This window comes from Panthera onca, chromosome C2, assembly GCF_046562875.1.
Source record: "Panthera onca isolate mPanOnc1 chromosome C2, mPanOnc1 haplotype 2, whole genome shotgun sequence".
In the NCBI taxonomy this organism is placed as follows: Eukaryota; Metazoa; Chordata; class Mammalia; order Carnivora; family Felidae; genus Panthera; species Panthera onca.
In genome coordinates, this window is record NC_138347.1 from 71,800,742 (window position 1) to 71,821,947 (window position 21,206).

A 21,206-nucleotide genomic window follows, 5' to 3' on the forward strand; every position below is an offset into this window, starting at 1 on the left:
TATTAGGTAAAACCACTTTGCCTTTATTTGGCTAAATGACAAAGGCCAAAATAACTCTGAACAAATTAGTAACACTCACATAGGAAAACAATATACTGAACACCGATTGAGGAAACGTCCTGTGGGTTGCTGGCACTGGGGATGAGGCTAACATTCATGCCAAGGCCAGCATTTCTTCCCAACATGCCTTTTTCTTTTCAGCATCCTCAATACAGGACAACCCAACTGATCGAGTCTCTGTGTTTAAAACAGTCGGTGCCCCTTAAGAAGGGTGGAAAAACCCTCTTTAAACCTAAAGGGACACAACCTGAGTCATCCCAGTGTTAAACCTAGCACTTTTGTTCTCTACCCCAATCTGAGTATTAACATAAAACTTTGGCAGACAGAAAATCTTTCATTCTTTTAAAGAAAAATTAACATTTAATAATATAATCCCAAGGACATGTTCTACTTATTTGGAAAAATAGAAGCTAGGGACCACTCTTTATCTCATGACAATCTATTCTATGAGAGAAAACAAGAACAATCATTGTATGACTTTGCAAAATACAACCTTTAAAAATACTTATATTGGTAAGCTTAAAAAAAATACCATTAGTTAAAAACATTATTAAGGGAGTATTTTTTCCTACCTGTATTAGTTCAACTTCTGGTGAAAGTGTGTGATGACAGAAAAGGTAGAAGCTATGGCTTTTAGGGAATTAAAGAGAAGCAGCAAAATATAATTGATTTGGAAAGATTTTTGACATGAGATCTAGAACAGAGTCAAAAAGGCAATCGGCTCCAGAAAAACAGAAGCTACCCACAAACCAAGATACTCTGGCAAAGCAAAAGCACTGTGAAGAACCACTGTAGAGGGACCATCCAGAAGCTGCTTGACCAGCTGTGTGGTCACAAGTAAAAGAAGAATCTAACTCAGGTGCCGGGTTATCGGCAATCACAAAAAGTCAAAAGTTCTCTTGACCTCCTTCATGTTTTTTCTCATTTAGGATCTTCAGCCTCCTCATATCCCTACCCTTCTTACCTAACTGAGCCTCAGCAAAATAATGGTCTTTGGCTCTAGCTATCAGAAACAGCCACAGTAGTACGAACGATCCATTTCTGTTCCTCGAAAGTTTCAATCTCTGTTCCTCAGTGCTCCTGAGTCTAGTGTAGGAAAAGAGCAAACTTTCTGCCCAGCCATCTCAAGATAACTGCTGGAAGCACCTCCTCGGCACCAACTCCTGAGCATCTGTCTCCATTCTTCGGTCTTACGCACTGCGCTCTGAAGCCAACCAACTTTTAAGGCTCTCCCATCTCTGCTACATTTGGCCTATTGCTTTGTGTGTGGGATTCAGGGAAACAGCTAATTAGAAACTAATATTACCAGTTAATATTAAAATTAATATTCAAAGATTTACAGATCACAGGCATGGTCATGGTAGGCAAACAACTAACTTCATTGAATTAGGCACAATCAAATAATGCATCATCCCAACAGCTTCCTCCCTCCACCCATCCTTGTCCAGCACTTAGGATCACATTTATCCCAAAGAAGCAAATATGCCACACCATAAAAGATTTTGCTTAAAGTCACAATTATTTGAAGATGCACTGGTGTTAGGAGACTGAGACTGTAGTCTTGTCAAAAGGGGCGAGAGGGCTTTCCAAGAACACGTGCATATGCTGGCCCTGGTAGTCTCACAGAGCTTCCCAGCACAGCTGTTATATTCCAAGAGCAGGGAATGTGAAAAAGAGCGCACTGATAGAGCAGAGGAAGAGGTCCCAGGCAGTATGCTTGAGAGGACTGACTGCAGGGAGGAAAACCACATTCTGAGCATCTTCCTTGCCAAATACATTTGGCTAACGTGTACTTTGAGGGAACACATAGGTGAGCCTCAGTAATGACTTCGTCACGTTTCTATACCAGGGAGAATAGTAGGCAAAATTCCCAAAGAAGGAAGACTGAAGCAGAAAAGTTAAAATATGTGATCCTATGAAGCTGGCTAATGCAGGAAAACAGTAACTTGAACTGTTTCAAAAGAAGGATTCTAAGCCAAAGCTCAAGTAAACCAGATTTGATAGCACAAATAGCACTTCATGAGAAGAGTCAGAAATGCAGTTTTCATAGGCCGTCACGACAACAAGAGATTTCCCTCTCTTTGTGTCTCTACTCTGCCTCTCTGCATGATCAGAATTTTAGGAACCAAGGTAGTCCTGCTGTGCAGGCAGGCAGTGATTCTAGCCTCTGATCCTCAGGCAGAAGAGCAGGTTTTATCACAAAGTATTTAGAGAGGAGACTATGAGATGCTCACAGCCCTAGCACAGGGGCAAGGAAAGATAAAATGTGGTTTTCTAACACTGAAAACATCAAAATTCCACCCCCACAAGGGGTATTTATGAGTGACAGGGTGGGGCCTGGACATAAGCAGTTTTCCCCTGAACCCAGCTACAGGACTATTGAAGATGACAGTCTGCTAGGTCATGTAGCTGTAGAATGCTAGAGGTTTCAAATGAGCTCACACTCAACTGCAAGTGTTAAGCTTCAGCATCTCTGATGGGAAATATAAGTGGTGAATCCCCGTGGGCAACCTAACAGGGGAAATGGCACCATAACCAGCAGGCACACGTGGAGAAGAGAGAGAACCTACCATACTCTTGTAATGTGAACCCATGCTTTGTGGCCTGCTGGAGGGGCAGGGGAGGGAAGTCCCCACCAGCTGCAACTCTCAGAGGAAAAGGAACACTACCTGGAGCACTAGTTCCAGTCAAGAACTTTAAGAAAAAAACAAACAAACAAACAAACAAACAAACAAACAAAAAACCCCACAACTTTCTTAAGAGGGGCAGGGTTCAAGATAAGGCTTCAGAAAGGGGGGTGTTTCCTTACGTTTCTGTGTTTAAATTCTGTGCAAAGTTTCTCCAAATATTCAGTATGGCTTTGAGCAACATGGATTAACAGATCATGTTCAAACTGCAGACATTTACAAAGTACCCTTTGCAAAAAGCTAGGTAATAAGCATTGAAATAGGAGTATCAGGGCCAGGGACTTACTCCTGTCTGGGAAAATTAACCTGAATCGACCCCGTATAGGATTGAGTAGTGCCCCACTCCCCTCCTCAATCACAATAAACCTGAAAGCATTCCTTCCTTCAAAGGTAGACTGCAGGAATGAGATTGATAAGAGCTCCCAAATAACTGGGCAAAAGAATCTTCTGGGAAGATGAACACAGCAGGAAAACCGCAGACGATGCCATGTGGTCTGGTTCCATCCCCATCAGTGTCTTCCATGGACCCCATTGGGTCCAATACGAAACTCCTCAGGGAGTAAGAAAAGTTAGGCTCAGATCTCCTTCTTCTCAAGCCACATTGACACATGTGTCAGCAGTACATTTAGGTGATTTGTGGCCGAGCTTACTCAGCTTTTAGCTTTTTTTTTAAGGACGCCAAAATTATGCTATTTGCCCCTCCCCATGAAATCACTCATAAGCAGGTCATTGCTTGAAGGACTTGGCAAGCCACTTTGCCTCAGAGCAGAAGGCAACACTATAGTGTATCAGGAAGAAAAGGCCTCTGGGTAATACACCACTTCCTTGTGCCCACTCCTCAGGGCAAAAAATCAGTTTTACTTATAACATTTGAAAGACTGATTTTTAAAAAATTACTAAAAATGACAATTTCCTGTCAAGATCACATGAACATAAACAGTAAAGCAAAGTCTGTAAAGAGGGAATATGGATGCAGAACAGGCTTCTAAGGTGTACTCAGCCTCCTTCTTGGTGTGAATGGGTGACGCCTCTTGGAGGATGGGCTGATCCCATCCTAGGTCCTCCTGCCCCAACTTTCTTTCTTTTGTAGCTGTCCTTAGGTTTAGTGTTGGGATCACAATTTGGAATTCAACCGAGAGCTTCCGAAGGTTATGGGACAGAGGGAAGGGAGAGGAAAGGAGGGATGAAAACTTAGTCTTCTTCGTCCTCACTGATGTCATAAGTTGCAGCCTTGTGCCTGGAGAGGTTTGCTGGGGAGGACGGCGGGGAAGTCTTGCCAGAGAAGGGCCATCGGAAAGACGGGGAGGGGGAGCGTTCCCGAGTGGGGCTGCTGCTGGGACTCTGCTTTGGACTGATGGCCTGCAGCATCCGGCCTTTCCCCTCTTTCAGCATATGTTTCTGGGGAGACCAAAAGGTAAAATTAGAAGAAACCTATGGATCCTACTAAATCACCACTGGAGGATCTGCGACTTCAAATTATCACAAGTGCCCTGTGCAATATCATAAGTAATTGAATAAGCTAGGGGAGGGACACAGCTATAAGTTTAAGTAATTTCCTCCCTAAAGTAGTCCATGCTATGCAACTTATCTAAGGGTTCCCACATGCTATCACTCAATCCTTGACTTCTATGTCAAAGGAATTCTTAAATGGCTACTTGGTCTGCATTCCAGGCTCCAGGCAAAAACAAAGGAACTAACTCAGACAAAAGTGTACCTATTCTAGTTGTAGAGCTCTCTGAAAAGGAAATTCTATATTCTCCCTGAATAATCTATTCTGGTATCAAACAGTCTCACAGTTAGATCCTTCCTGATATCCGAGGGCTTACTTGCTAAATTGCTACACTTCACCTTCTATTTGGCTTGAAAAGACCTTGCTACTCCTCAAGGGCAGAATTCTCACCTCACCCAGCAATTCTGCAGCGGCTGTTTGTAGGGGAGGCAGCTTTCTTTTTACTATTCTTTGTTCTTTCCTTTCCTTTTATTGAAAACTATAGTGTAGAAGTAAGTTGGGCAAGGTTACTTACTTATCACCAGATTTGGACAAAGAGTTGGCAAAATTATTTAGGAGAATATATAACTTCTTTCTATGAACATTTTAAAGAACTTTTTGGGGATAGTCAAAAGATAGTTCTGCCCAATACAAGGGACAAATTAGGTAACTACTTAATGTTGATATCTCTTTCTATAATTCTGTAATTCTTTCCACAGCATGAGAATTCCCTATATTTTCCTAAAATTCCCTAAACTGTCCATCAGGAAAGAACATACCAGTGCTCCTTCTGGACCAAACATTTCCAGGAAACTTCCAATGAATTCTCGGGATTTCTCCTCCCATTTCTGAATGAGGTCAATGCTTTTTTCTTCAACCTTCTGAACAAATTCTTTTGACTTCTCCTCCACATCTTTCACTTTCTTCTTTACTTTGTCAACCCGCTCCTGTAAGTGGTATTTCTTCTCCTAAGTAAAGAAATAATTGTTTTGAGAAATAATACTCACTCTGACCTCCATTCCAAAGGGAAAGAAGAAAATGGTCTGGCACTCTACTGGCACTATTTCCAGCCATGAGAACTTCACTTCGCTCTAATGTATCCCATAGTTCTCTATCATAGTAACATAAAATATACTCTGGATGGTCATCTTATACAAAAATGTGATAACTCAAACATTGTGGAAGCCTAGACTAAACTAAATATATAGAGTGGGCTCAGTAACAGACAGACACATAGCCAAATGCATCCGATTTTTTAGGACAAAACATAAACTTGGAACATAAACATGCCCAACATAACCCAAACCCCATTCTAGATGAAGATGTAAAGGGAACCACAAGATTCTGCACAATACCACCAAGAATTATTGGTTGCAGTAGTGCATCTTTTACTTAGTTTACTGTGCTAGATGTTTTCCCCTCTATCATTGGCTTATTCTATGATTTTAGAAGAGCTATTTATTTTAGTTTTTGGTATCTGGAGGTCTGTTTACTCAGTTGCAAAAGGAAGAGGATACTCTTTGGTCCTACAAGCTTCCCTAAAGAGAAGGGAAAATGGTATGAACCCTCTAGGGATGGGGGGGTATGTTTTGCCAAATGAAAAGTATTTTCGTAATTTCCAGATCACGAAGGGGAAAGGGAATATATTTAGGATTTTTAAACAACTGAACATAGAGATTCTGAAGTAGGTGGTTAGCAACAGCTAGGGCTTATCCGCATAGATAAATCATATTTAGATGAAACCATTTCACCTATTGATAATTCACAGAATTAGAAACAGGTAAGAGAGCACAGTAAGCTACTTGTGTCGAAGATAGAGTTAGCAGCTTCCTTCTTTTAAAACCAACTTTATTAAGATATAATTTCCAAATAAAATGTATAGCCATTTGTTTCTTAAAGGCAATATTAAGCTAAGATAAACTTTGCTTTCATAAATCAAATTTTAAAACCTAGGTCCACATGTCCTGAGAAACTGCATGCAAAATGTTGTGTGTCACTATCCACAGAGGGAATAGCTTTCATTAGATTTTCCAAAGACCAACCAAAATAGTAATAATAATAATAATAATAATAATAATAATAATAATAAATAAAAGGTTAAGAACTACTGTTTTAAATATAATTGATATAGAGGGTATCAGGGTGGCTCAGTTGGTTAAGCATCCAACTTTTGGTTTCAGCTCAGGACATGATCTCACAGTTCCATGGGGTCAAGCCCTCCATCGGGCTCTTCACCAATGGTGCCGAGCCTGTTTGGGATTCTCCCTCTCTCTCTGCCCCTCCCCCATTTGCACGCTCTCTCTCTCTCTCTCTCTCTCTCAAAATAAAACTTTAAAAAAATAAAATGTAAATAAACATAATTGATATAAATACTGTACTAGGTAAGTTACATATTTTTATTTATTTATTTAGCTGTACATCTTTATATCAATGTGTTGATAGTAAGCTATAAAGGCAGAAAATGCCTCTGTTTTATTCTCTTTGTAAATAGCTTAGCATAGTGGTATCAGCAAAGAGGCAATCACTGAATTTTGGAGGTGATAATTATAACAGACTGAAAAGAAGCAACTTCAGCTTAGATGAAGTGGGAGGCAAATGTGTGTCCTATCAGGCCATGGAATTCTGGGATGAGGTTGGAACTCACATTGATAAAGCTGACATTGAGCTCCTTTGCCGTGTAGCCCCTCTGTAGGTTCCGTCTGGCATACACATCATAGTCCCGGACAATTCGGGTGATGATGTCTGATGTTGAGATACCTTCTGTCCTCTGTGTTGGAGCAAACATGCCTAATCCAAGAACACATACAAACACTGTGACATTCTGGTTAACTTAGACAGTAGAACTAGATGAAAACTGGGAGCAACACCGTTTTCCTCAAAAAGCAGAATCTGCTATTATTAAGTGAAATCTGGAGATACTGACAGATAGGAGGACTGAATTAAAGGCTAGGGGCAAGGAAAGCAGGAGCTATATGGTCCTAATATTAAGAAAAATATGGGGTGGGCACCTGGGTGGCTCAGTCAGTTAAGCATCTGACTTCAGCTCAGGTCATGATCTCACACAGTTCATGAGTTTGCATGAGCCCCACTTCAAGTGAGCTCGAGTCCCACTTTGGGTGAGTACAAGTCCTGCTTCGGGTGAGCCCCACTTCTCTCTCTTTGCCCCTTGTTCACTTGTGTCCTCTCTCTTTCTCTCTCTCTCAACAACAACAACAAATGTATATGTGTGTGTGTGTGTGTGTGTGTGTGTGTGTGTGTGTGTGTATACACACACACATATAGCTGAAATTAAAAGAGATATCAAAAGTAGATGTTTAGACTGAGAATTGATGGATGTCAGAACTATGCTCACCTTAACCTTTTATCTGAAATGAAGTGTGACCGGAAAGTAGATGTTGAATTTCTAAGTATATACATTTTCCTCTGTAAAGTAGATGTTGTTGAATCTCTGTCACTGCCCCTGAAACTCCATAAAGTGAGGATATACATCAGCTTACTCACCTGCTTCCTTAATGTGCTTATAAACATCATCACTCCCAGCAGAAGAATAAGGAATGTCATCATGGGCTACGAAATCAATCTGAAATAAGGAAACTTCATTTAAAACCCAGGATAACTGCCATCAGAAAGAACCAGTAAATACTCTTTCAATAAATACTCTCCCAGACCCAGATAAAGGACAAGGAGAGGCCAGGCCTCGAATGGACTTTTTTTTTCTTTATCTCTCTTTGCTTTGCTTCATACATTCCGTGATTCATTCATAAGCCACCCAAACTAATTATTTATCAATCATAAACATGAAGTTGGCCAGTTTCTATTTTTAACTATTTCTCCTGATATACTGGAAGTGCTACCCTCACACTGCATACCAGTCATCATACTATAGTAAATAGGACTGGAGAATTTGCTGGTGTGTTAGCTAGTGAGTGGAGCCAAGGAAAGAAGAAAGGAAATCTCCCCATCCTCCCAGGTCTATAAGGGTTGGTCAAATAAGGGTTTCTAAAAATATGCAAAAGAGGTTACTTCGTTGTTAGCTGGTTTCTCTCTCAGTCCATGAGATGAGTGGGAATATAAAAATAGCAGGCAAGAGCCCTTTTTTTTTTTTTTTTTTTTTTTTTTTTTATTTATTTTTGGGACAGAGAGAGACAGAGCATGAACGGGGGAGGGGCAGAGAGAGAGGGAGACACAGAATCGGAAACAGGCTCCAGGCTCCGAGCCATCGGCCCAGAGCCTGACGCGGGGCTCGAACTCACGGACCGCGAGATCGTGACCTGGCTGAAGTCGGAGGCTTAACCGACTGCGCCACCCAGGCGCCCCAAGAGCCCTTTTACTAGAACAGATACATCTATACTCCTGAGAAATGTAAAACTCAAAGCCATAAAAGACCTTTTGGTCTTAGGCTCTATCACTTTACTACTGTCAATACCTCTTGCAACAATGAGAAGAGAACAATGCCACTGGGATCAATAATCTTTCAGACAGACATGCTAACCTTACTTAGTCATTCCTGAGCAGGCCAAATGGCATTTACTAATATAACTGCTAACACAACCATACCCAGTTCCAGAAGCCACTGTAGTATGAACCATGCCCAGGACTGTGTCAGAGACTCTCGGCTAACATCTTGGTTACTTACGGACAATTTATCAGGGGTCAATAGGCAGCAAAGTGAAAATAAGAATAGTGGGCAGGGGCGCCTGGGTGGCGCAGTCGGTTAAGCGTCCGACTTCAGCCAGGTCACGATCTCGCGGTCCGTGAGTTCGAGCCCCGCGTCAGGCTCTGGGCTGATGGCTCGGAGCCTGGAGCCTGTTTCCGATTCTGTGTCTCCCTCTCTCTCTGCCCCTCCCCCGTTCATGCTCTGTCTCTCTCTGTCCCAAAAATAAATAAAAAACGTTGAAAAAAAAAATTAAAAAAAAAAAAAAAAAGAATAGTGGGCAAGTAAGACGGCTGGTTGAGGATACACTGCTAACAAGGAGAAAAGAGAAGTTAGAAGTTCCTCTACCCTCTTCTGCCTGGGCCTGCCTGGCTGTGTTGCTGAGAATAATCTTGTTCATCACCTTTGGTACATCAGCTGCCAAGTATAGATATAGAAAAGCTAGAGAATTATAAAAGGTCTGTCACAATCCTAGTTTTAACAAACATCACTCTTGCTGAGAACTGACAATATTCCTCAAGCTTGAGGGCCTCCGACCTGATCTGATAGACCCTTCTCATCTTTTATACTCACCTTTTATAGGAAACCTGTTTCTCTAATGTGTGAGAATTAAAAGAAGGTAAGGGGTTTTATAATACTAACTCAATGAGTAAAAGTGAGAAACCCCCCTGGTTTCTGATCTCACACAACATCTAGCCCAAAATCAAAGCCCTGAAACTAGATTAAGTCAATACAAAAGAAGTCTATGTTTATCTGTCTTATTTCCTGGAACTCCTGAGAACATGGCTGAAGCTCTGTATATTCTAAAGGACTGGTATATTAGGAGGACGGACACATCCATAGTGAGGGGGGATAAATATCACTTAACTGAAGAGTTCAGTTTCTAGCCCTGCTACTGTGTATCCTAGACCAGGTTATTTGGTCTTTCTGGCTCTGTTCTCAGATATAAAGTAGAAACCATAGGGGCACCTGGGTGGCTCAGCTGGTTAAGTATCCAACTTTGGCCAGGTCATGATCTCATGGTTCATGAGTTCGAGCCCCACATCATGCTCTGTGCTGACAGCTCAGAGCCTGGAGCCTGCTTCTGATTCTGTGTCTCCCTCTCTTTCTGCCCCTCCCCCACTCACGTTTTCTCTCTGTCTCTCTGTCTCTCTCTCACTCAAAAAATGAATAAACATTAAACAAATTTAAAGTAGAAACCATAACTACCCAGTAAGACTGTGGGGAACAAATGAAATATAATGGATGTAAAAGTGCTTTTAAGCCACCAAACCCCATATAAATGTTAGGGATGACTAGTAGTAAAATCACTGTCATCTCTTCCATGTGAAATTTACACAGAACATATAAGTAAAATAAGGCTAGTGGAAAACTAGCCTGAGTCTTGGAAGTCTTGAGAGTCGAGGGAATTCCAGGAGGGGAATGGGGACATGTACTCAGTCTCTTACCCGGTGTTCCGCGAGGAACTCTGGTGTGAGGGTCCAGGGGGCATTCCTCACCACCTCATCCACATAGCGGCAGTGCTGCACGGCATCATAGCGCTCATTTTCATTCATCACTGTGAAGCCTTTGAAGTTGTGTGTGAGCTCATCACTGCAAACTGAGTTCACCACATCATAAAGTTGTAAGTCAAAGTCCCCTTTGCTTAACCATTCCTCAGCCACCCACCTCTCCCATGGACTAGGAGTAACCGATCTAGGTTACTAGGACTGTAACCGATCTCCCCACATGGAGAAGTATTTTCTGGATATAGCTCATTCTGGGTAGCAATGCTTTTCCTAATCCAAGATATACCTTCAGGAGCAATACACACTAAACAGTATGTTCACACTTTGGAGAAGACTTCGAAATTAACCTGCTGTGAATTTCTACAGCAATTAAGTTTTTAAAAATATTTTCTTAGGACACCTGGGTAACTCAGTCAGTTAAGTGTCTGACTTCAGCTCACGTCATGATCGGGTCTGTGGGTTCAAGCCCTATGTCGGGCTCTGTGCTGACAGCTTAGAGCCTGGAGCCTGCTTCGGATTCTGTGTCTCCCTCTCTCTTTGTCCCTTCCCTGCTTGCACTCTGACTCTCTCTCTCAAAAGTGAATACACATTAAAACAAATTTTAAAAATGTTTCCTTATTAAATTTCTGTAAGACTGTACTGGATCACATAACATTTGCTTAACAGACTTTCATACTTCAGTTGATTCAAAATGACAAACTGGAATCTAGTAAATACTGTTCTTAAGTAGGCAATAGGGGTCACTGTTGCTCCCCAAACTGTAGAAACTCAAATGAAAACAGTGAGATAAAAACTAGACATCTCTGGGATACCTGGCTGGCCCAATTGGAAGAGCATGTGACTCTTCATCTCGGGGTCGTGAATTTGAGCCCCATGTTGGGTACAGAGATTACTTAATAAAACTTTAAAAAAACAAACAAAACAAAACTGGACATCTCAGGTCAAAGAGCTTGTAGTTTCTTTCACCAGGTCTGTATACTTCATGTACTTCATATACTTCATGTTTTAGAGAGGCTGCTCTACATCCCTCATTTTAAAACCAAAATAAGAGCCAGGGCTCAGGTTATGAAAGCAGAAAAATGCTACTATAATTTTTTTCTGGAAATCACCTAAAGTTATCAGATATTTTCTTACCTCCTACAATAAGGTATGTATTAGGGAAAAGGTTCTTTGCTTGCATAAGAGCCCGGGCATGACCACAGTGAAATAAGTCAAATATTCCATCTGCATAAACTCTCACAGGCCGGTCACCTAAATCCAAAGGAAAGAATTTATCAAAAAAACACATCGATTCAATATCTCATACTTGACAAGTGGAAATGGCACTGTGTTTCCACCCTTGCATGCCCCTCTCTTGTTTTCTGAATATTCACCCTAATTTAGGGGTAGACTGGGGTTGTGAGGAATAACATCAGACTTCCTTGGCTACAAAGACGCTTTTGACATCACATCCATTGACTCTGTTACCCTGATTTCACCAAACTGCTCATGTAACTGGATATCATGATTGCTTTTTCTTAAAGTTATTTTAGAAGTAAATGGGAAGAGTTACATAACATATGTGTCCTAAATTTTAAAATCCTCACCTTCAGCTTATGTTTAAATTTCAGTCATGTTTAGAGTATAGCTAAGGTATACTCTGGCTGCTTGCTCTCTCATTTTCAGGCTGCCTTGATTACTAATAACTAAGCTTTGCTATGAAAATAAACTTCCCTCTGATTGCCCAGTGAGTAAGGAGTGATCCAAAGAGGTGAGACTGAGAAAAAGGGAAGGTTAAGTACCAGTTATCGACTTACTGCTTCTCAATCCCAAATTCACCTTCAGCACCTGCTCTGTGATAACAGATAGGATTCCTTCAAGTATTTCTCCTTGGCAGTGAGCATGTTATACTTTCTCAGTAGAGGGTGATATACTAAGTATTTGAAAGTCAAATATAAATATTATAGGACTTTATATTAGAGCTTTTCCTCTTCTTTCCATTGGTGAAAATGATAGAGAACAGATTGCCAATTTATTTTCAGTGGTGGTGGACTATGAAAGAAAAGCCAGGAAATGATCTCTTTGAGTACAAGACTAATTCCAAAGCCTAACAAACACACTGAGAATGGAATTGACATAATGGTTCATCATACTTCAAATAATAAATCTAGTAAGTCCTAGTAATATATTCCTATATGTAAATAAAAGAAGAGTTATTTCACTGCAGCAGCAGCAAATAACAGTAGGAGCAGCTACATCGTCTGGGAAAGAAGGGCCAAAGTCTCATCAGATATACCATACTGAAGGTAGGCGTAAGATACAACACCCTTGTCTTGAGAACAACAAATCAAGGGGGAGAAAATTGGTTCCCAGGAGGTTTATGGACTTTTCTTTCCAGATAGGTTTATCCATAAATAAGTAGCCTTTTTAAAAAGATCATTTATTTATTTTGAGAGAGAGAGAATGCACACAATCAGGGGAGGGTCAGAAGGAGAAGGGAAGAGAGAATCCTACATAGGCTCAACACTCAGTGCAGAGTCTGACACAGGGTTCAACCTCATGACCATGAGATCATGACCTGAGCCAAAATCAAGAGCTGGCTGCTTAACTGACTAAGCCACCCAGGTGGCTTTAAACTTTAAACAAGTAGCTTTTAAACTAAGAAATAATAGAGAGTGCCTGGGTGGCTCAGTCAGTTAAGCATCAGACTTCAGCTCAGGTCATGATCTCACAGTTTGTGTATTTGAGTCCTACTTTGGGCTCTGCGTGGACAGCTTGGAGCCTGGAGCCTGCTTTGGATTCTGTGTTTCCCTCTCTCTCCCTGCCCTTCCCCCCTCCTCAAAAATAAATAAACATTTAAACTGAGAAATCATATACTGGTGTTAGAAATATAAACTGGTACAGCTTTTAAGAAGGGTAATTAGATAATATCTGTCAAAAGACACAGAAATGCTTATACCCTTTACCCCAGCTATTCCAATTCTAGTAATTTATTTCATACATATATTTGTAAATATGCATGGTATTCATTGCAGCATAGTTTGTAATAGTAAAAGTTTGGAAACAACTTAAATTTCAACGGAAGACTGAACATACTATGATACACCTACTAAGGGTGGAAGGGAGAGATACTGGGTGGCTGTGAGATACTAATAGGAAGACTTTTCACTCTATACCCTTAATGTATTTTGTAAATGTTAGGCTATGGAAATGTATTGGTTTTGTAATACAGGAAATAAAATTTTTAAATAAAATAGATACACCAATACAATGAAAAACAACATAATGGATTTAAGAGTCAAAAAGCTTATAGCTCAAACTTAACGACCAGCCTCCTTCCTCTATAATCTTAACCTCTTTAACACTCAGTTTCCTCATCTATAAAACAAAGCAAAACACAACAAAACCTGAGGAGCATAATCTTTCTTCTACATCTTAGAAATCCATCTTTCCTAAACAAGTCCAGAGTGGCTATGATCTCATTTTTTTTGATCCTAAAAGACAAAGGATAGAACACAAAGATTAAGAATACTTTGTTATTGTTTCTTTGACATTAGCATACAACAAGGGCAAAGTGAGATGAGGGGGATTTAGCGCCATAAACACATTTCCAGGATGGTGGAAGTAGTACCAAATACTGTTGATCAACGGGCTGTTTGTCAGGGTTAATCATCCCATATAAGGCCAAGTCACCACCAAACCCCTTCTCGGACCAACTCCAGATGTGCTCCTTGCTCTCTACAGTGTTTTCTCAGCCACCCAGCCTCTCAATTCCCTATGACTTACCCCCAAGTCTTTGGCAAACCTGGGTGGGTATAGTAAGCAAATGGCCAGAAAGATCACTGTTAACGAGAAAATCTGAGGACTAAGTACAAGTTACCCATTCTTTTCCCAAGTGGCTACTGGCCAGGATAACCAAACCATCTGATTTACATCTGTTGTTTCAGCATATTAATAAGAGCGACTCCCTTTCACTTTCAAAATGGTCCTGGTTTTTAATATAAATTATAGTCTTTGCACTAAATAAATATATGTTCTCCTTACGTAGAACAAACGTGGCTTTCAATTTATTGTGTCTTTTAATATATTCTCTCAAATACCTATCCCCAAAACATTTTGTTTCTAACAGATTCTGTTGCCCTTCCAACTTTGACTTCTTTTCCTTTCTCCTAGAAAACACATTGCTGATTTTTTTCTTTCATCTTCCTAAAGGAATAATCTTCTCTCAAGCTATATTTGTTTTTTTCTCTGGGTAGTGAGTTTTCTCCTAGATTATTACCAACTCCTTTCTTAAGGGAGTCCTTAACCTCCCTAATGAAAACATGGTGGAGGGAAGGATGCCCCCCTGGCTTACTCCTTGTCCAATACTGGCATGAATAGTTCCTTGGTTATTTAACATAAAACTGAACAGGCAGAATCAGATATAGGAGAAATACTGGAGATCAAACTAGACCAGCAAACTTTATAAGCAAATGTGTGACTATCTGTTCCACCTAAAATGCAGTCAGTTTGCCGATGGCCTTCTATTATTTATAACTAATGTCTACAAAGAGCAGCACCACTCCAGGGTAAAAAGAACATGAAGATGGAAAAACTTAGGTTTTAGTTTCAATTCTATCACTAATTATTGGTTTTACTACAGGGGACCTTTCACTTCTTAGTTTCTATGGACTTTAATTTCTTCATGTATATAATGAGATGATAAAGTAGATGATCTCAAAAATGACTTATAAAATTCTATGAATTAATTCTAAAATTGTTAAAAATTAGTGCATGTGAATTATAAGCTTCAAATACACATACATTTTATTGACCACAAATGATTTGTGGGTAGACTAACAACAAGCTGGGTAATGTGAGGTACTACATTCTGAATGTGTGTTATTAGAGAGCACATGAAAAGTTCTTGCCTTCAACATGCTCTACTATCACATCTGAACATGATCCTTGAACTGTCTGATGGCATTTCGAACTCTGATCTGACACCACTATGCCTTGTTACACATACCCTGTTTTTCCTTGTTGTCATTCTACCCTGCCCCATCAACCTGCTTGTTACTCAAGGGGAACCAAGCCTAAAATGCTACATCATGAGTCAGAAGGGCTGTGATCAACATGAGACATATACAAACACTTTTGAAAAAAAAAAAAAGCATTATCTGGAATTCTGAGGACTCAAAAACTATGTTTCATATAGCCATGATTTAGCTAAGGAGTACTGGGCTCCCTGGCCTGAAACTGTCCAGCATCTATATCTATTCATATTTTGCTACTCCTCCATTACAACAGAGAACAAATATACTAACACTATTAAGAAGTAACCACAAATATCTTCTACATATTGGAAATGTATACATTTGTGGCTGTAACTGCCTCTTATTCCTTAGTGTTTACCTGGGTTTGAGTCTAGGCCCACATTTACAGAGTAGACAGAACACTTACCATAGTAATGGAAAGAACCAAAAAAGGATTGAAAAAAAGAATTGGAGAATTTACAGATAAGTAAGGACAGCTGCCTATATTTGTATTTCTAACAAATACCCAAGGAAGCTTCTCTTTAAAATAATCCCTAAAACTGGGCCACCTGAGTGGCTCAGCTGGTTAAGCATCTGACTTCAGCTCAGGTCATGATCTCACAGTCCCTGAGTTTGAGTCCCACATTGGGTGAGATCAAGCCCCACCTCAGGTGAGCACGAGCCCCACTTGGGGTAAGCATGAGCCCCGTTTCAAGTGAGCCCCGCTTCTCACTCTCTCTCTCGCTCTCTCTGCCCCTTGTGGGATTCTCTCTCTCTCCCTCTATTGCCCCTTGCTCACTTGCACCCTCTCTCTCTCAAAAATAAACAAACAAATAAATGAAATAACTCAAATTAAAAACAAAAATCTCTAAAACCACTTGTCCAAAACAGGAAGAGTATCTAGAACACATATTAATAGCTTATGTAGTCAAAAATTGCTACTTAATGATGTAAACTAAGCATACAAATAAAGAGTATAGGGTTTAAAAATAATACAGTGAGTTTTTAAAAAACCTAAAAGATTGTATCAGTAAAGATAAAGTTAAGTGATAAGCATCTCCCCACTTAGGATATTTTATCCTCTAACATTCAGTGGTGTCTAGCAAGGGTATTAACTTATAGAAAGGGAGATCTGGGGGACAATTCTGAAGGCTATTAAAAATGTGACAGCCTGACATAGTATTCAGACCTCTGTAAAAACAGACAAGGTTATAATCCAGCTCAGGCTAATATCCTATTGTCTCTGTTCTACTATACCTCATAGTTGTGACAACAGCCCAGGAAGCAAGTATGTACCACTATATCTCACAGCTGTAACAACATCCTAGGAAACAAGCTTAAAATGATAAGAAAAAATGAAATCTTATGGAATGCAGTTATACTCCCAAATAAAACAGCTGGGAGATAGGAGGAAACCCCCTCCCAACTACCCTTTTTATACCCAGTTTATAGGTAAATTGAGGAAAGAATATAGAAAGTAGGTGCATATTTGATAAATACAACTGAATGCTAAAAACAGAGTAAAACAACAAAATAATTAAGCATTTACTTACAAGGAGTTCCTCTGCTGGCTTCTTCCATAGTTACCCTGACATAGGGCTTACTAAAGTCTACTTCAATTTCATCAGAAAAAGGAGCTGGCTGCTGTAAGCCCTTAAGATAAGGAAAGTGAAGGAAAAGAAAGTTAAATTCAATGGTATAGACTGAAATACTCAAAAAATGGCAGCTTTAAAGAACAATCAGTTATTCAATATGCTGGTGATTAAATTCCTCCTAAAACCTCATAACATACAAAAGAAAAAAAGGCATTCCAAAATGACAGGTGAAAGTTGCAACCTTTTACCAAAGAGGTAAATTGCTAAATCATGATATGAAAGATAAATATCTTGGGGCGCTTGGGTGGCTCAGTTGGTTAGTGTCCAACTTTGGCTCAGGTCACGATCTCACTGCTCGAGAGTTCAAGCCCCTCATGGGGCATTAGCTTGGAGCCTAGAGCCTGCTTCAGATTCTGTCTCCATCTCTCTGCCCCTCCCCTGCTCTCTCTCTCTCTCTTAAATATAAAAAATAAAACATAAAAAAAATTTTTTTTAAAAAAGAAAGATAAATATCTTGCTGGTGATTTCAGGATAATATTGAGCGAGGTGGTTGGGAACCTAAGCATAACTAACTAACTAACTGGGTCCCAACTAACTGGGTCCAGAATGATGGCTCCTCCCATCACATGGCAGAACACCCAACTCTATTCTATGTGATGAAATTGCCAAGCTTCTATTGTGCATTTTTCTATCACTTCAACTAAGGGACTGCAAAGGCAAACAGCTCCTGAATGCTTTATTATGATTATCTCTGTATAATGCTTTACATTGTAAATATTTTTTTAAATTTTTTTAATGTTAATTTTTGAGAGAGAGAGAGAGAGTGCGTGAGCAGGGGAGGGGCAGAGAGAGAGGGAGACACAGAATCTGAAGCAGGCTCCAAGCTCTGAGTTGTCAACACAGAGCCCGATGCGGGGCTCAAACCCACAGACCGCAAGATCATGACCTGAACTGAAGTTGGATGCTTAATCGACTGAGCCACCCAGGCTCCCCAACTTTAAATATGTTCTAATGCTCATAACAGCCCTGTGAGGCAAGTAGTACAACAGTCAGTATCCTCAATTTACAGATGAGGAAAACAAGGTTCAAATAAGTTATATCAGTTATATGCAATTACTCAGAGGCAAAGCTAAAATAAGAATGCAGGAATTCTCTTTCCTCTACAGAGTTAACTTAACTCTACTACTTAAAAGTTTTTGTTAAATTGTTTCATAAGTATTTTATTCTATTTGATGCTATTATGAAGGGAATTGTTTTTCTTCACTGTATTTTTGGATTGTTCCTTACTGGTATATAAAAATGCAAGTTGATTTATATGTGCAAATGTGTGTCTGTGTGTGTAATTTCAGATGATTTTTGTATATTGATCTAATGTCTTGTGAATTTGCTAAACTCAATTATTAGTTCTAGCACTTTGGTAGATTCCTTAGGATTTTCTCCATTTGAGATCATGTAATCTATGACTCAAGACAGTTTTACTTACTCCTTTCCAATTTGGATGCCTTTAATTTCCTTTTATTATCCCTTGTTGCCTTAGTTAGAATCTCTAGCACAATGCTGAATAGAAGTAACAAGGACAAAGATCTTTGCCTTTTTTCCAATCTTAGGGGTGAAGTATCCAATCTTTCACCATTAAATATTATGTTAACCCTAGATGTTTTGTAGATGCCTTTATCAGCTGAGGAACCGCCCTTATTTTTGCAATTTGTTTAGAGCTTTTATAATAGGTGTTGGGTTTTGTCATATGCTTTTTCTGTATTACTGAAACATGCATATTCTGTTTTTGTCTTTTGTTACTTATAGTGTATTAGATTAATTGATTTTAGGATGCTAAACCAATCTTGCATTCCTGAGTGAAATCCCTCTTGGTCATGTTATATAAATCTTTTTAAATATTCCTGGATTTAATTTGTTAATATATTGTTACAGATTTTTGCATCTAAGCTTGTGAGAAATTTTGAACGATAGTTATCTTTTCTTGTGCTTTTTTTGCCTGGCTTTGATGTTTGGCTTCGCAAAAGGGGATAGAAAGTATTTTCTTTTCCTCTATTTTCTGAAACCATTTATTCAGAATAGAAAGCTATTACTTCCTTAAATGTTTGAAAGAATTCACCAATGAAGCATCTGGGTCTGGACTTATCATTGTGGGAAGATTTTTAAAGACTACTTTTTTTATTTTTATTTTTTAACTTGGGATATGTCATTCAGATTCTCTATTTAATTTTGGGTCAGTTTTGGCAATTTGTCTCTTTCTAGCAATGTCTGTTTCATTTAAATTGTCAACTTTTTTTGGCATTTAATTTTTCATTACATTCCCTTATAATTCTTTTAATTTCTGTGGGTTATAGTGATGTTCACTTAGAATTTTAAATTCTAAACAAATCGCATCATGATTGGTCTGAATCCAGGGACTGGGAAAACATCACTTTGATTTGTTTTCAGATAAGGACAGATTTTTAAGATTAGATTTTAAAATTAAAACATACTTCTTTTTAAAAATCCCTTATATGGGGCACCAGGGTGGTTCAGTCAGTTAAGTGTCCAACTTAGGCTCAGGTCATAATCTCACAGTTTGTGAGTTCAAGACCCATGCCGGGCTCTATGCTGACAGCTCAGAGCCTGGAGCCTGCTTCAGATTCTATGTCTCCCTCTCTCTCTGTCCCTCCCCTGCTCATACTCTGTCTCTGTCTCTCTCTCTCTTTCAAAAATAAACATTAAAATTTTTAATATAAAAAAATAAAATCACTTATATAAGCTTAGTTAAGATATGCTAAAGCTATAATAAAGATAAGTGAAAACACCCATTTTTAGGAGACGTGTGCATATGAATGTTATCCTTTTTAAGAACTTTTTTTTTTTTTTAGTTTAGTGTTTTATTTTGAGAGAGACAGAGAGAGCAGGGAAGGGTCAGAGAGAGAGAAGGAGAGATTGAGAATCCCAAACAGGCTCATGCTGAGCCACGCAGATGCCCCTTTAAGAACATTTTATAAAAGAGATAAGAATAGACCAAAGACACAAATATACAGTTTTCTGTAGTTAAGAGAGATTTCTCTACAGATTAGATAAGACAATTTATCTTCTAAAAGTCAGTATTCAAATGAGTTGCTTAACAGTAGTGTGTTTCTAAAAGCATATGCTATTCACAAAATAATATACTCTATGATTCCATCTATATAAAGGTAAAAAAAAAAAACAGGCAAAGCTAAATCTATGATGAATAGAAGCCAGAGGAAAAAGAGGAAATTGGGGAAAGTGGATACTGATGAGCAGGGACATGAGAGTCTTCTGGGAAGACAGGTATACATATGTAAAAATTTATTGAGCTGTACACTTAAGATTTGTGCACTCTATTGTATGTAAGTTATATCTCTAGAAACAAATGATATTTGGCCATAAAAAGGAATGCAGTACTGATACATGCTACAATATGGATCTTGAAATCTTGAAAACATAATGCTATATGAAAGAAGGCAGTCACAAAAGACCACTTATTGTATGATTCCATTTATATGTAATATCTAGAATAGGAAAACTTATACACAGAAAGTAAATTAGTGGTTATACTGGGCTTGGAGGGTTAGGGAGAAATGGAGAGTGACTGATAATGGGTACCAGGTTTCTCTCTGGGGTGATGAAAATGTTCTAAAATAGATATGATAATGGATGCACAACTCTGAATAGTCTAAAAACCACTGGATTGCACATTTTAAATGGGCATGTGAATTATAATGGTATGTGAATTACATCTCAATAAAGTTTATGTATATATTTATACATAAAAACAGGCAAAAATACATCAAACAAATAGAAAAAATTATGTTTATTAACAATAGTACATGTAGATAAAAGATGAGCTTTATTGTGTCTCTGAAAGTTATTATCAATGGTGTACAGAAGCTGGTTGTTAAAAATTCAGGAATTATGTGGGCCATTTATTAAATCATTGGTAGTCTGAACTTATTAGCCACAGAAATCAGCAAGTGCTACATATCAGAGGGTTTTTCCCCCAGTAAGCCAGTTTACTAGAACACCACTGGTTATTTGCATACTTAGAAAGAGATCAGTTCTGAGGTTATTACAGGGAGAAGAAAATGGACTTACAGATTTTCCCATAAATGTTGCAGTGGGAGTAGAAAGGGTGGCAGATTTTGTGAAGGAAGAATAGGTAGGACATGGTAAAAAGAAAAAATACTGTCACTTGAGAAAAACAGGCATTTTA

The 21,206-nt window shown here is 39.0% G+C and overlaps 1 protein-coding gene across 3 annotated transcripts in view; it reads right to left on the reverse strand.

Annotated features, from left to right (window-relative positions):
* The window catches only part of PCYT1A (phosphate cytidylyltransferase 1A, choline), a 46,869-nt gene continuing 25,663 nt past the window's right edge, over positions 1-21,206 (reverse strand). For all 3 annotated transcript variants that reach the window (XM_060639642.3, XM_060639641.3, XM_060639640.3), the window contains 7 exons: positions 16,946-17,045; positions 11,533-11,649; positions 10,339-10,490; positions 7,738-7,816; positions 6,881-7,023; positions 5,016-5,204; positions 1-4,145 (listed from right to left, as the gene is read on the reverse strand). In XM_060639642.3, coding sequence (XP_060495625.1) covers positions 3,939-4,145; positions 5,016-5,204; positions 6,881-7,023; positions 7,738-7,816; positions 10,339-10,490; positions 11,533-11,649; positions 16,946-16,973 — 915 coding nt within the window. In that variant the 5' untranslated portion in view covers positions 16,974-17,045 and the 3' untranslated portion in view covers positions 1-3,938. The remainder of the gene's footprint in view (positions 4,146-5,015; positions 5,205-6,880; positions 7,024-7,737; positions 7,817-10,338; positions 10,491-11,532; positions 11,650-16,945; positions 17,046-21,206) is intronic.